General features: G+C 46.3%; 1 protein-coding gene across 1 annotated transcript in view; it reads right to left on the bottom strand.

Moving 5' to 3' along the window:
* Positions 1-2713: 2713 nt before the first annotated feature.
* The window catches only part of epha4l (eph receptor A4, like), a 39444-nt gene continuing 27157 nt past the window's right edge, over positions 2714-15000 (bottom strand). Inside the window, exons 5-11 of the mRNA XM_056282812.1 lie at positions 11558-11619; positions 10761-10970; positions 9918-10067; positions 9361-9557; positions 7083-7241; positions 5253-6496; positions 2714-4486 (exon numbers count right to left, since the gene is read on the bottom strand). Of these exons, the coding sequence (XP_056138787.1) occupies positions 6382-6496; positions 7083-7241; positions 9361-9557; positions 9918-10067; positions 10761-10970; positions 11558-11619 (893 nt within the window). The 3' untranslated portion in view covers positions 2714-4486; positions 5253-6381. The remainder of the gene's footprint in view (positions 4487-5252; positions 6497-7082; positions 7242-9360; positions 9558-9917; positions 10068-10760; positions 10971-11557; positions 11620-15000) is intronic.

The following is a 15000-nucleotide window of genomic DNA, read 5'->3' as shown; positions in this document are numbered from 1 at the left end:
AACAGAGGAGGGATCTTGCTCCCAGGACGGACAGATGTGCAACGGATGTTGTGCACACACATCCATTGCACGTGTGTGTGTGTGTGTGTGTGTGTGTGTGTGTGTGTGTGTGTGTGTGTGTGTGTGTGTGTGTGTGTGTGTGTGTGTGCATTTGATGTAGGTGTTAGCATGCATGTGTGTGTATGTTGCTTCAACATATACACAGTATATACTGTACATACACAACATGCACATATACGTGCATGTGTGTGTGTGTGTGTGTGTGTGTGTGTGTGTGTGTGCGTGTGCATGCATTTCAATAGTGCCCATCAAAAATCCTATGAGTACAGGCTGCCAGACTGGCCACAAGGTCAACCTTATGCTTTAAGCATTTCGATCAATATACTCAGGCATCTGAGGGGCTCAACCCTAATATTTTCCCACTGACGCTTTCAATTTACACTTTTCCTTTTTTTTTCTTTTTCCAGTTTTCTTTTGCCAACTGCTTTTAGCATCTCCCTGTTGGCAGATGGGATAGTTCTCCATGCGATATAATGGCTTGCAGTCTTTCCTCTTAAACTATCCTTCACTACAACAAAGCACACTAGCTAATCACCCAGAGAATTTAGAGAGGTATACTCGGCATTCTCTGACCGGTTGGGGATTAACACTGAAGCATTTGGATTATGGATTATGATATTGTGCGGATTCAAGGGTGTACTCGAGAACGGCCATACAAAAGATGCAGTGGAACCGCAACGTCAACTTGAAGGGTGACGCCTCCCTGTGATTGGCTGACACTAGGAAGGGTCTTATCTTTCCAATCAGGGAAGTGAGTTTATCTAACAATGGGACCCAGTGAGGAGGACTGAAATCACGGTATGGGGTTGTAGGGATTAAGGCAGCTGCAGGACCTAGCACTTCATTTGAGGGTTTCGTAATTAGATTGGTTGACAAAGGGTTGGAGCTTACAGTGTGTGTGTGTGTGTGTGTGTGTGTGTGTGTGTGTGTGTGTGTGTGTGTGTGTGTGTGTGTGTGTGTGTGCGTGCGTGCGTGCGTGCGTGCGTGCGTGTTGTGTTGTTATATGTGCATGTTGTGTTGTGGTCTGTGTGTTGTGTTGGATGTGTGTGAGAGAGAGAGAGAGAGAGAAAGAGACGAGTTGGGTGGTTGGCTTGTTCACTGTTGACTTCGGTCATTCAGTTTAGCCCCTTGTTTTACTGGGTTCACACAAACACAATGTTCAAGTAACAAAAAACAATCCAAAGCAAAAAATGGACTGCTGTTAGGTAACACCAAGAATCACACAAATCCACATTAATCAGTGTGAGAAGTCAAACAAATCAAGTCGTTTGCGTGTTTTCTCTACACCATGTGTGCTGTGGTTTTATCTTAATGAAAAGAAATTGAAGATCTGAAATGTAGAAGACAATTCTGTTGCATGCTTGGCTAACGTACAAGTCAAAGCGCTTTAACTGACAGAAGCATTGAGTTGTGGTGACTGCGGTCATTTCCACAATCCAAGAGCGGGGGCAGTCTTCCAGTTGAAACATGGCCTTTACCTGAACTCATGACTTAGTCTACTTTGCAAAGCTGTTTTGCAGACAGACAACCATATCCTTCTATATCACCTACTCCATTATGGGTTCCTGTCTCTCTTCTCTCGTCCTCTCACTGTGTGGCTGTCACTGCAAAGGCTGTATTCTGTGTGTCTCTCCATCTATTTCATCCCACCATCTGTCTCTTCTGGTACAACACCCTCTCATCTCCCGCTTTCTTCTTCTTCTGCCACTATGCTTATTTGTAAAGTTTTTGTGTACTTCGACACACACACAAGCGCACACATACATGTTTAGCTGCAACGCTGAAAGCTATGCCAAGTCGTCAAAATCACAAACAAGCATGCTCTCAGTATGGGGGGGGGGGGCTTGATCACCCACAGCTTTGGTAATATTATTCCCCCTCCAAGATGCAAGAGTTTGCCAACAAACTGCAAATCACACACACACACACTAACGCATACGTGCAATTCTTTTCCAAAACCGATAAGCATCTCCACCTGCAATCCTCTGTACTTTAATATATGGATGTCTTGTTCTGGTGATTGTTCAGGAAACAGTGTTTGGCTCCGTGCACACCTCAGTCTGTTCTAAAAATGCACCTCCCCACCCACCCACCCACACCCTCGGCCCTTATCAAAGACTCAGGAAAATCAGTTATCAGCACTGTAAATGAGTGCAGGAAACAGATGTTGTTCTGATTAAATACATACATACCGTGTGCCAGTGGAGCGCTGCCTTCTGTTGCCCAGAGAACCGAGAGGAGCTTAGGGCCAAGCTTCGAGTCCAGAATTGGGATATCTGCTATACATGTGCTGGAGAAGGGACATGCTGTCAAGTGACTTATGTTTTTTTTTTTTTTGTAAGTATACGTGTGTGTTCATGTGCATGTGAGCGAGCGAGCGAGAGAGAGCGAGAGAGAGAGAGAAAAGAAAGCAAAAACTAGGGCAAAAAATTGCTACCTTTGCTCTTCCCTGCTGTTGTGCAACTCTCCATTATATGCAATCACATAATGCGATAATCAATACATAATAGCTCTGTAATCAGCTCGCTTCCTTAAAAAGATGATTTGTCTTGCGCCAGGCTCTCACAAGAGTGCGCGTGCGTGCGTGCGTGCGTGTGTGCGCGTGTGTATGCATGTGTGCATGAGTAATTCAAGGCAAGATAGACCATCGTATGATTTCTACTTTAATAAGAATGCACTTTGGCACCCCTTCATTTTCTTCACTTAGGCTATCAATTTACAAACTAGATATAAAAGGCCATAAATAAATGACATAAGTTACATGTACCTAGAATTCCTTGACCAAAAGCAAACGAACATAAACAAAACAACAAAACATGATGACATAGAACGGAAGAGCAATGAGCGAACGTTAGATCTACATGGCTAGATCATATGGCATCGGAAGGCATACAATGACAAACATTATCTTTTGCATTTGTTAGTTTTTTGTTTTGTTTTTTTCTTTTCTTTTCAAATCGTCCGACATTTAAGTAAAGGGAGGGGGAGAAAAAAAAGTATTTTACAGTACATTCTAGTTTCCTTCTCTTTCCCAATGTGTCTTGCATAATTCCAAACAGGTCCTTTTTTTCCATAGATATCGAAACGAAAAGCATCACTGAAAGCGGAGAGCAGTCGCGCTGATATTTAAGGGCAGAGGTGTTCTTGTATCGTGTGAAGACGCGCCTAAGGCGAGTTCCGGAAAAACAAAAACCCAAAAAAACATTCCCGGAAGGAGAGTTTCCAACCAAAGAGCAACAGAAGAGATAAAAAGTCCGTTGGGTTGAACCTGACTGTTGTACGATGCATTCTGGACTAAACAACAGTAACGGCCGACTACTTCCTCCTCGCCCGCGTCCCCCGTTTCCGGTCCGCCGTTGTTTACATGGGACCGCCGCGTCGAACCCAACCGTCCATCCATCCCAATCACGTGATACGGTCTCAGCCACTTGGGAGTTCACGTGAGCTCGCGGTCTCGTCGTGTCGACTGTCCCGTGTGTGTGTGTGTGTGTGTGTGTGTGTGTGTGTGTGTGTGTGTGTGTGTGTGTGTGTGTGTGTGTGTGTGTGTGTGTGTGTGTGTGTCCGGTTGTATGAGCAGCGGGTTACTGTCACAGTCTGCACCCGCATGTCCGCGTCCGCAGCCGGCTGCACTGACTGGAAGCAGCCGCGGGAGAACGCTGCTAGTGAATGCTGTTTCTGAGCAGAGCTTGCACGATGGAAGCGACACACCTTGCACCCATTAAGACGACACAAAAGCAAAGTCCAGGGATACATGTTTTGTTTTTATCTTCTTCCGGAAACAAAGACAGTTCTGTCATCTCTGCCACCGCGGTGGCATGGAAGCAGACACCATTACTGATAGTACTTGAACACGCTTGTCAGTCATACGGTTAAACACACCCATACACGCACGCACACCCATACACGCACGCACGCCGTGCAACCTTAAGACACATTCGTACAATTGAATAAAACGCTTGTTACTATACATGCAAAACAAAACAAACGAGCAAACAAAAAAACATGTAAAAAAAACAAAACAAAAAAAACACAAAATAAAATGAACATTTCCAAAAAAATACAAGTACATTATCCACTGGAGCAGGGTTTTTAGATTATATTACATTCTTGTTATTGTTTCTTTTTTGTTGTTGTTGTTGTTGTTGTTGTTGTTGTTAAATCATTCATAGTGTTTCCAGTAGGTTGTCGGATGGCTGGGGAGCACTAGTTGCTAATTCGACAGGTGGATGTGGCGCGATGGTTGCTGTGAACATCCCAGACGCATTGAGATGGATTTCTCCTCTTAGTGTCGGAGGGGAGTCCAAGGAGAGAGGAGGGGCAGACGAAGGAAAAAAAATGGGGGGGAGGGGGGAAGAGGAGGAGCAGGAGGAGGAATTCTGGTCATGGTGAGCCTAACGGGGATCCTGTTTGAGATGGATGACAGCAGCTGGAAGAGAGAGAGAGAGAGAGAGAGAGAGAGAGAGAGAGAGAGAGAGAGAGAGAGAGAGAGAGAGAGAGAAATGAGAGGCTGCGTCAGTCATGGAGGTTTGAAATATAAACCATTTCTCCTCCGTGTACAATCCTGACCAACAACGGCCTCCCAACTCTATGGAACATTGTCCACATCTGCAAAACAAAACACAAAGCGCCCAGTGCCCGGTCCTGACATCAGCGAATCGGTTTGTTGGCATGCTAGGGAAGCACTGGCCTCCCCTTCCAGGAAAGCTTCAGTGAGCCGTGCCACTCTTGTGAGCCCCGCTGGATGACTACGAGTCAGTAGCTGATAAATCTCTCTTATTAACATGCCAGCGGCGCTCGGGGCTGTGACTGATCACAGACCAGCGGTTATTGATCTGCTCTCTCTGCTCTCTTTGCCTTGGGTGGCGCGACTTGCTTGTTAATTAACACGGTCTCTTGTGCTGAGAGTCAAACGAGCCCGGACTCAGGAGAGAGAGAGCAAGAGAGGGAGAGAGAGAGAGAGAGAGTAGGTTTGCGCTGGTGGTCGGGGAGGCGGGGGTTAGTATACATGTAACATTATATCGATATTGAGAGAAAACGTAATGTTACGTATCAGAAGGTTTTAGTGTTGTCATATTGATCTTATAATGAGCCTTATAATGCGGGTGAAGCAAAGGGCTTATAAACACAACTTGCGTCGAGTGCAAGGAGAAAAAATATTTCGACACGGAAAATCTGTTTTCCATGATTCTCACCGTGACAATGGCTTGAATAACCTCCTCCAAGTGTTTTTTCATTAGTTTTTTCATGGGAAAATTGACGATGATGTTGATTTATGACGTACTATCCGCGACGCTTTCATTGTTTTCCGCTTTGGCCCGATGAAACTTCATCCCCCTCACTTCCACGTCCAAAATTTTAAGAAGCCATTTCAACCGGTCCAACATAAGCTGTCCATCAAAAAATGCGTAGGCTTTTTATACAGATGGCTGGGAGATGGATGGAAGATTCAAAATGGAAACGTTCAGAGTGGTGCAAGAGGGTGTGTGGAGAGCAACTATGGGAAGAACAGGTTGAAATCCCCCTCTGGAAGATCCAAGACATTCCTGGTGATGTCTTAAGGGCAACCAAATACATAATTTTGGGAAGAAAACAAGACCAGAAAAGAGTAAAAACACAGAACCACCTCGCAGTAAGCCCTCCCTGCAGGACTCCCTCTCCTCCCTCGCTCCTCGTCATCCAATCCTCGACGTCTCACAGATTCATTGTTTATATCTGAGCATCGGGATCCTCCATTTTGTCAGTCGGACATCAAATAGATCCAGCTGAGAGAGAACAATGGTGGCCCGGGCGGCCTGCGATTCCCACAGAAACAATTCATATACAATAAACACAGTCACAGGAAATTAAAAATATCTGCTCCGCGGGTTATTCCAGAAAGAAAGTTCCAGAAAAAAAAACACTTTGCCCAGGAGGAGAGTTACTTTACCCCTCCTTTGATTCCTTCCAAACCACTAAAGGCACTCCAGATCGGCCTCTCGGAAGCACTTTTGCGTCCCGTCTGTCCATCCGTCCCCCGACTCACAGACAGAAATATCCCATTTTCCACAACAAAAGGGCAAGGTAAAGGTCTGATTTTACAAAAGTGCCGTTTTCACCACTCTTTTTTTCTTCTTCTTTTTCATGTAGATCCAATTTAAAGTGCATGTATGAGGTAAACTATTACTTCATAGTTTATATGTCTCTTATATTTTATCTTTTTTGTTTTTATATTTTTTTTCATAAGAAATGAAGTCGTTTTGTTTTGTTTGTTGTTTTTTTTCCTTTTTGTTTTTTTGTTGTTTTTTTTTGTTTTTCCGTCGTCATCGTCGTCTAATAAATCTCTCAGACAGGGACCATTCTGCCTTGCATCTGTTGCATTTGGGACAGCATTCCCTGGACGCTGCTCAGAATCTTGTTCTGATGTGCTGCCGAGGAGATGCCGATGCGAGCCATGTCTCTGGAAGGACAGCGGGAGAGAGAGAGAGAGAGAGAGAGAGAGAGAGAGAGAGAGAGAGAGAGAGAGAGAGAGAGAGAAAGAGATGGTCTTTAGGAACACGGACAACGATAACAAATAGACACAGCTGAGTGCCAAAGGCCGGAGCCCCGTTGATGGTTTTTACAGCCTCCGTCAACGCTTCCCCGACGGTTTAACTGCCGCGTGAGGAATTCCACTCGCCAACACATGAACCCTAATCCAGCCATCTTAACAGGTTATAAAGGAAAACTCAGCCATGTGACTCCAACGGAGAGGCAAGGAAATATGGAAAAGACATTGTGCGCACGCATAACAGAATTCTTTTATGCATATGAGAGGAAGTTAAATGTAAATATACATTAATCTTATCCCTCCCTTCCTCCTCGTCTCCCTTTCTACATCCTTTTAAAATACCCTGCATACTCTATAATGCGTCCTCTCTCTCTCTCTCTCTCTCTCTCTCTCTTTCTCTCTCTCTCTCTCTCTCTCTCTCTCTCTCTCTCTCTCTCTCTCTCTCTCTCTCTCTCTCTCTCTCTCTCCCCTGTTTCCTCTCTCGCCCTTTACTCACTCCTGTGTCATATGGACCACGGCTTCAGGGGTGGTGTAGCCGGCAGCGGTGAAGTTGTCGTTGTATCTCTCCATGCCGATAGCCTGCAGCCAGTCCTCCACCGAACCCACGGCCGAGGACGCCTCAGGGCTCCCTGGCTCTAGCAAGGTGGTGTTGGGCCTGAGGAAGGTGGAGATGGTGGTTGGAGGACAGGGAAGATAGAGATAATCATTAGATTCATGGCTAAACTGAGCAATTTTTTGTGTGTGTGTGTTCCATCTGCAGTGGATATCGTAATGCCGCCGGGATTCATAATTTTATCCAAACTGCTGTAAGATTTTTAGTTTTACTCAAGCATTAATCCAAAATTATGGGTGTTTTTTTTTTCCTTTGCAAAAAGACCAATTTATAAAATTCATTGTCCGTTATGGTGCCTTTGGCTTAGACGGCTATGGTAGCAGGGATCCAGTGTCTAGCATTGTTTGGCATGTCGGTCCTCCTTGAAAATGACCCAAAATCAACCGGTTAACACAAAATCCCAAGGTGGGGGGAGTGACAGCTTGCCCTCTGGCATTCAGGAGGTTTCTGCGGCTAACTTGGCCGATTTTTCAGAACACGAGAAGAGCCCGACACAAAACCTAACTACCCATAAAGCATAAAACGAGCCGTGGTAAATCTCTCTCCGTCTTCCTCTCTCGCTCTCTTTCTGTCTCCCTCCCTTCCTCCCGCCGTCTCTCTCTCTCTCTCTCTCATCTCCCTGATGGAATCAACAGGTTTTCTCACAATTCAGGCTTCTCTTGTGTCCCCTTGTATTTGTCCTACCAGAAGCCAGGCCAATTCAAACACAGTGCCTCCCAGGTGTTACTGACACAGTTAATCCTTATTTGAAAAGAAAACAGGACTCGGGCACACTTCACTGAACGTTACCCAACAGCGCGAGTTCATATCCAGAAACTGCCCCAGTGCAAGTTGTCCCTGACGCGAGGCAAAATTAACCCCCTTTCTCTGAAATTACCTTTTCCACCCTCTTTCTCTCTGTCAAGCTTTTACTGTGCTGCTGTCAGCCATTAAATATTTACATCCAGGGCCGTGAGCCTGAGGTGAGGCACACTCCGCCAATGTGCTGCCCCACTCGGCTGAATTTGTCTCTCTCTCTCTCTTGCTCTGTCTCTTTCCCTCTGTCTCTGTCTCTCTGTCTCTCTTGCTCTCTCTTGCTCTGTCTCTTTCTCTCTGTCTCTGTCTGTCTGTCTCTATCGCTGTCTCTATCTCTGTCTCTCTGTCTCTCTCTCTCTCTCTCTCTCTCTCTCTCTGTCTCTCTCTATCGCTGTCTATCTCTGTCTCTCTCTCTATCTGTCTCTATCTCTGTCTCTGTCTCTCTCTCTCTTTCTCTCTCACTCTCTCTAAAAGGGTGTTGAGCTAAACTGCAAGGGCAGGTCATGTCAGACCCTTAATAAGTGATCCCTTCTCAGTTGGTAGAAAAGATCGTGTAGGAACCTTGTTTACACCGCCATATACTCATGCTCACACACATGCAGGGTTATGCTGACACACACACACGCGCGCACACACACACACACACACACACACCCTCAGTTAAAGTAAAGTGTTTCCTCCCCTTTCTCCCCAATAACTGTAAAAGTTGCATTTATAGGATTCGGTTCTGCTAATTATTTCTGAAGGACACCCCCCCTTTTTTGTATGTGTAGCATTCGATAAGTGTGTGTGTGTGTGTGTGTGTGTGTGTGTGTGTGTGTGTGTGTGTGTGTGTGTGTGTGTGTGTGTTTGCTCGCGCGCGCCCTGTGCATGCTTGCTCACACACTTGTTAAACTGAAACAGACTCCCACTGGACTGCGTCAAGTCTGTAAACACATGTAGGTCATTCTTAACACGTTTTGCTGCTCCAGAGTAATGGTGCTAGTGCAGTAAGGTCATGTTTGTTTTTAACTCGGCGTTACGTCATAATTCTCCCGTCTGTAACACTGTGCACATTCCTCACTTTCCAACACCATTAAGGCTAGCTGCAGCGAAACCCATAATGAAAGGTATTTTTTGTTTAAATTAATGGGCTGGTTACTACTGGGTAATATTTAATGTTGATGGGGGAAAAAAATGAGAAGGAATGTGTGTGTGTGTGTGTATGTGTGTGTGTTTGGCACACAAGTGTGTGGTGTCTGAAGGAGTTAGCCGAGGCTCATGCTTCAATATGCCATGCCTATTTTGTGAACGTGCTACATAGTAAGCAAATATCCATCTTTGGCACCATTTGTGTCCTTCATCCTATCACCCACAGGCCTCCTACCTTGGAGTTGTCTCTCCCCCGGTCCTCTTCAGGCTGTTGGGGTTGCGGATGAGCTTGTCCAGCATGTTGACAATCTGTCCGAATTTGGGCCGGTCAGCTCTTTCTCTCTGCCAGCAGTCGAGCATCAGCTGGTGGAGGGCCACGGGGCAGTCCATGGGCGGTGGCAGCCGGTAGCCCTCATCAATAGCCTTGATCACCTGTAAGAGGAAGGGTCCACATGCAAGTCCATCAAATAAGAGCAGGCTGGAAATTTAACAAAAACAAAAAAAAGGTGAATAATCCCACTCTTTTTTTCTTGTTATGATCCGAACAACGTAATAGACACCTTCAAGACTTGGCTGTGCCCATAATCACATTATTCAACAATGCTAATAGAAACGAGAAAACCTTTCTACCACTAAAAGTGATTTGCAACTGAAAGGACAGATTTTTTTCCCCAAACATAATTGATGCGGCATTAGATTTGGGATGATTGATTTTGCAGTTACTCCAAAATGCATTCAAACTAATTTTGCTAATCCATTTATTTATGGCTTCGGTGCAACACCATGACTCACATCCTGATTACTCATGTCCCAATATGGCCGCTCGCCATATGACATCACTTCCCACATGACAATGCCGTAACTCCAAACATCGCTGGCTGAGGTGAACTTCCTGTAGGCGATGGCCTCTGGGGCAGTCCAGCGAATGGGGATCTTCCCTCCCTGTGAATGACAGGTAGAGCCAATAAATGAAAGCTGACGACATACAGAGAAGGAAATTGGCCTCTGTAGACACACTTTATTTATTTTTATTCATTTAGTATTTTTAATTTATTATAATTTTCTTATTTATTTATTATTATTTATTCATTATTTGTTTATATATATATGTACTTTTTTGGGGGGGGGATTTCCCCCAATTTTTCTCCCCAATTGTACTTGGCCAATTACCCCACTCTTCCGAGCCGTCCCGGTCGCTGCTCCACCCCCTCTGCTGATCCGGGAAGGGCTGCAGACTACCACACACCAACTCCGATACATGTGGAGTCGCCAGCCACTTCTTTTCACCTGAGAGTGAGGAGTTTCGCTGGGGGGATGTAGTGTGTGGGAGGATTACGCTATTCCCCCCAGTTCCTCCTCCCCCCGAACAGGTGCCCCGACCGACCACAGGAGGCGCTAGTGCAGCGACCAGGTCACACCCACATCCGGCTTCCCACCCGCAGACACAGCCATTTTTATCTGTAGGGATGCCTGACCAAGCCGGAGGTAACACGGGGATTCAAACTGGTGAGCCCCATGTTGATAGGCAATGGAATAGACCGCTACGCCACCTGAACGCTCCCTACTGTTTTTTTTGTAAAAACACTTAAACAAGAACACACTCACACACACACACACTCACACACACACACTCACCCTAGTGGTGTAGGCTGCCTCAGGGTCGTCCTCCAGGACACGTGACATGCCGAAGTCGGACACTTTACACACCAGGTTGCTGTTGACCAGAATATTACGAGCTGCCAGATCACGGTGGACGTAGCTCATGTCTGACAGGTACTTCATGCCCGAGGCGATGCCACGCAAGATGCCCACCAGTTGGATCACCGTGAAGCGCCCGTCGTTCTTCTGCAGAAACAAGCGGGCAAACTGAAATACTCCATTTCAGCTTGACTGTTTCCACTCCTTCTTTCCGATAAAAGACATTTATTTATAAATGTGCATGTTTATTCATTTTTGTACTTAGGTGTTATATATTATGTCTGCATTTGACAACAACACACTTTTAACTTGTAATAAAAACAAATGAACCATTTCTAAAGAGAACCTCAATCAATTAGACCAGGTTTTCGCCAAATATGCTTTTGATTAACTGGCCATTGTATGACTGAATAAGATTGATGATGACTTTTTTTTTCTCTAGGCAGCATTTATTTACTTCTTTGTAATCCACTTACTGGACACAAATGAAACTACTATAAATTTTCTCATCACTCACAAATAAGTTGATTAAAGAACTTAATGTCCCAAAAATTTATGGTGCTCATTTAAGCCAACGGTTGTTGATGAACGCTTGCAATTTTGGTGGAGCGGTGATGCAGAGTAAAAGTGTAATCAACATGCATTATATGCACACAAGTGACAACCCCCCCCCCCAAACACACACAGACACAGACACACACACACATACAGACAGATGGAACTGCATGACTTACCCTCAGGAATGCATCAAGTGATCCATTCTCCATGTACTCTGTGATAATCATCACTGGCTTACCTTGAGAAAAACATGGAGAATGAAAGGCAGATGATTATGGACTAAATGATGCACATCACAGGCAAACATGGTGGGAGGGGGCCTAAGGGAGTGTGTGTGTGTGTGTGTGTGTGTGTGTGTGTGTGTGTGTGTTAGGCCATCCATCTCTGTCCAATAGTGATTTAATTAGCTGTATGTTACTGCTGCTGTTGTCCCCGTCTTTCCCTACACACACTGAGGCATTTCCACAAAATACAATTTCAACAAGCAGACACACATGCACACACACTCACACACACATCTTATGTATACACAAATATGTACTGACATTATCTGCATACTACAAAGTACCATCACACTGTCTTCTTCCCCACACCACAAAACACCTACTCGTCCATGTATCACAAAGTACCATCCTGCTGCCATCATCCACACACATGCAAACAATCCCCCAGTTTCGTTATTTATGCCACTCACTGTCCCCTTGCCCCCCCCCCCCATCTCTTTTAACACTTTTCTACACATCTGCCACCCTCGTGCAATGTTTTCTTTCAAATTGTTTCTTTCTTTGCTCTCACGGCCACTCCTTTCTGGCCTTTTTCACCCCATCTCTCTGTCTCTCTCTTGGGAGAGCGTCTGTGTCTTTATTTGAGCCGGGGGAGGAGGGCGGGGGAGGTTGGGCATCCCCTGGTGGGTCCCTGTCTGTCTTTTGTCCGTCAGAGATAAGGAGGGGTAAGAGAGCAAAAAAACGAAAAAAAAAAAAGGAGTTTGTGGTTTTGTATGTGTCCCGTGGTGCTGGCGGGATGGCGAGACGCTGAGAACCGCGGCTCGTTCCTCCTAGCGGGGGTTTCTCCTCGCCAAACGGCGCTGATGAAGTGGGATTGGAAATATTTTGGGGTCGGCAGAGGGCTGAATTTAACCCGGATCTTAGCGGTGGATTTCTGACACTGCAGCATGCTCCGGCAGAGGGTCTCGAAGGTGACGCCGCACCACTCCACAGCTGGCCTCTGTCTGGCCCGAGAGTCCATCAGCCACTGCATCGCCCACGGAGTGATTGGCACTCTAATAATTATGGGGCACTCCAGCTATGCCCCAAAAGAGGAAGTGAAGTTAAACTTGAGGGAGAGGGGAGCCTCTTTGTCAGCCATCTTTGTTCCTCTTTGTTCCCCGCCTCGGCCCCGGGCCACCGTTGATTGACAGCTCCCCAATCAGTTGCGGGGAGTGTCTGACCTGCGACCCTAAACTCTACCCTTCCCAGCCCCGCCCTCTTCCTCCCATCCCATTTGCATGCTAATTCCTTGTTTGCTGAATACGCCCCGCCGCCTTTGGCAATGAACTCGGGGCATGGGCCCCGCCAAAGGGCTGATTATCACCTGCCAACAAACCAGCGGCTGGGGGAGAGCACGTTGGCGGGACGACGTTGAGGGAACGCGGGGTTTGAACGCCGTCGAGAGGCCCCGGCGTTCGCAGCGAACAAAAGGTCTGGTTCAGCCCTCCACTTTTAGAAACGGAGCTTTTCGAAATCAGCGAGCGCTTGGCCTTGTGTAAAACGAGCTTTTCGGGATGAGCACATTTCATTTTAAGAAATACCGGGGGACCGGAGCCTTTCATCACACAATGATTTTTTACCACAGCAGAAATAAGATTTCAGAGACGGGGCGGCACAGCCGACAAGCCACCGTAAGACATCTTTGCACACGTGTGTACTTAGTGCCTATTTAGAGATCCTAAATAATTAATCAGCCTTAATTGGATCTGTCGGACATGCAGGCAAAGCGAGGCCAGATTGAAAGTCACTTTTAACTTGACTGTAATAGGCGGGGAAGTGCAATTCAAATAAAGGGTTTTTAATAGATTCGCACCACACTCTCAGGTGCGAAGGGCAAGTTGCCCCGAACCCCCGAACCTTGTATCAAGCTCTCAAAAGTGCTGATGTGTGTGTGTGTGCGTGTGTGTGTGTGTGTGCGCACGACTCGCTATCCTTTGCTTGTTGACTCTTGTCACTACTCTCTCATTCATTTGTTCTTCCTTCAGCTCGCTCTCGTAGCTCATCTGATTCTTTCACTGCACCTTATCTCGTTTCTTGCTGCTGCTCCCGCTGTGCTTTAAAGTCGTTCCACCCATCTGTTAGCTCCTCACCATTTCACTGTCTCCATCTCCCAGTCACACGTCCCCTCTCTGCCGCGCTTCTCTGATTTCTTCCCCGTCCCCTTTCCATCTGCATTCTCTCTCTCTCTCTCTCTCTCTCTCTCTCTCTCTTTCTCTGATTTTCTCCTTTGCCCCCCCCACACACTTTATCCATCACTCCGAGGTTTGTACAGATCCCTCTTTGTGGTGAGAGGTGTGATAGGCAATAAGAGCATGGCCTGCTCAAATGTGACAGTGCTGTGTGTGTGTGTGTGTGTGTGTGTGTGTGTGTGTGTGTGTGTGTGTGTGTGTGTGTGTGTGTGTGTGTGTGTGTGTGTGTGTGTGTGTGTGTGTGTATGTGTGTGTGTGTGTGGTTGTGCATGTGAAAGGGAGGAATTAAGTGGCGGTCTTATCTAGCACAGTTGAGTACAGATAGAGCTTGGCTTTTCTGTCGCAACACATTACGGCAGTTCATCCATCTAACTGAACCAAGCCAAGCCGTCAGCTAGAGGTAACACTTACACACACATATATGCATATCATAAAAGGTACGCAGGTTGCACCAACCTGCGCGGACAAGACACCCACACATAAAGAGAAACACAAATACATGCACACACACACATGCACAAACACTCACCCACACACACTTCCATTTTGACTAAAAGCACTGCAGAAGGTGTGAAATGTCAGAGAGATAGCGAGCGTTAGAGAGAGCGAGACAGAGAGAGGGAGAGAGAGAGTGTGCTCGGGGGAGAGGGGGGGAGAGAGAGCTATCTGGCTGGTGTTATGTGGCTGTGCTAGAGCAGATAGAGAGGGGATAGGGTATCACTCCCTAACCCCAAACACATTTACAGCTGACATCATGATTAATGAGCCTCGCGCTGGGCTACAGGGCCTGTTCTGGACCCATTACACCCCATCCCAAACTACAACCCCCTCCCCCCACCCTCGCTGCTACTGGACCCCTGCCATCTGGACAAAGCCCACCTGGGGATACTCTGGATGGGACGTAAAGATGATGCGCAGACACACACAGGCACATGCACACGTGTGGCCACCCACTGTCAAACACACACACTCACACACACACATTCACAAGCTTGATTTGACGAGCAAGTGTATATACGAATAAATAAATACATTTCAAAAAATATATAAACATATTTTTTTTTTACTACTTTATTTATCCCCATGGGGAAATTCTTCCTCTGCATTTAACCCATCCTAGCTGTTTAGCTATGAAGAGTGGGCAGCCACCATGCAGCACCCGGG

Source organism: Lampris incognitus, chromosome 7, assembly GCF_029633865.1.
Source record: "Lampris incognitus isolate fLamInc1 chromosome 7, fLamInc1.hap2, whole genome shotgun sequence".
NCBI lineage: Eukaryota > Metazoa > Chordata > Actinopteri > Lampriformes > Lampridae > Lampris > Lampris incognitus.
This window is presented reverse-complemented; position numbering and strand designations above follow the sequence as displayed.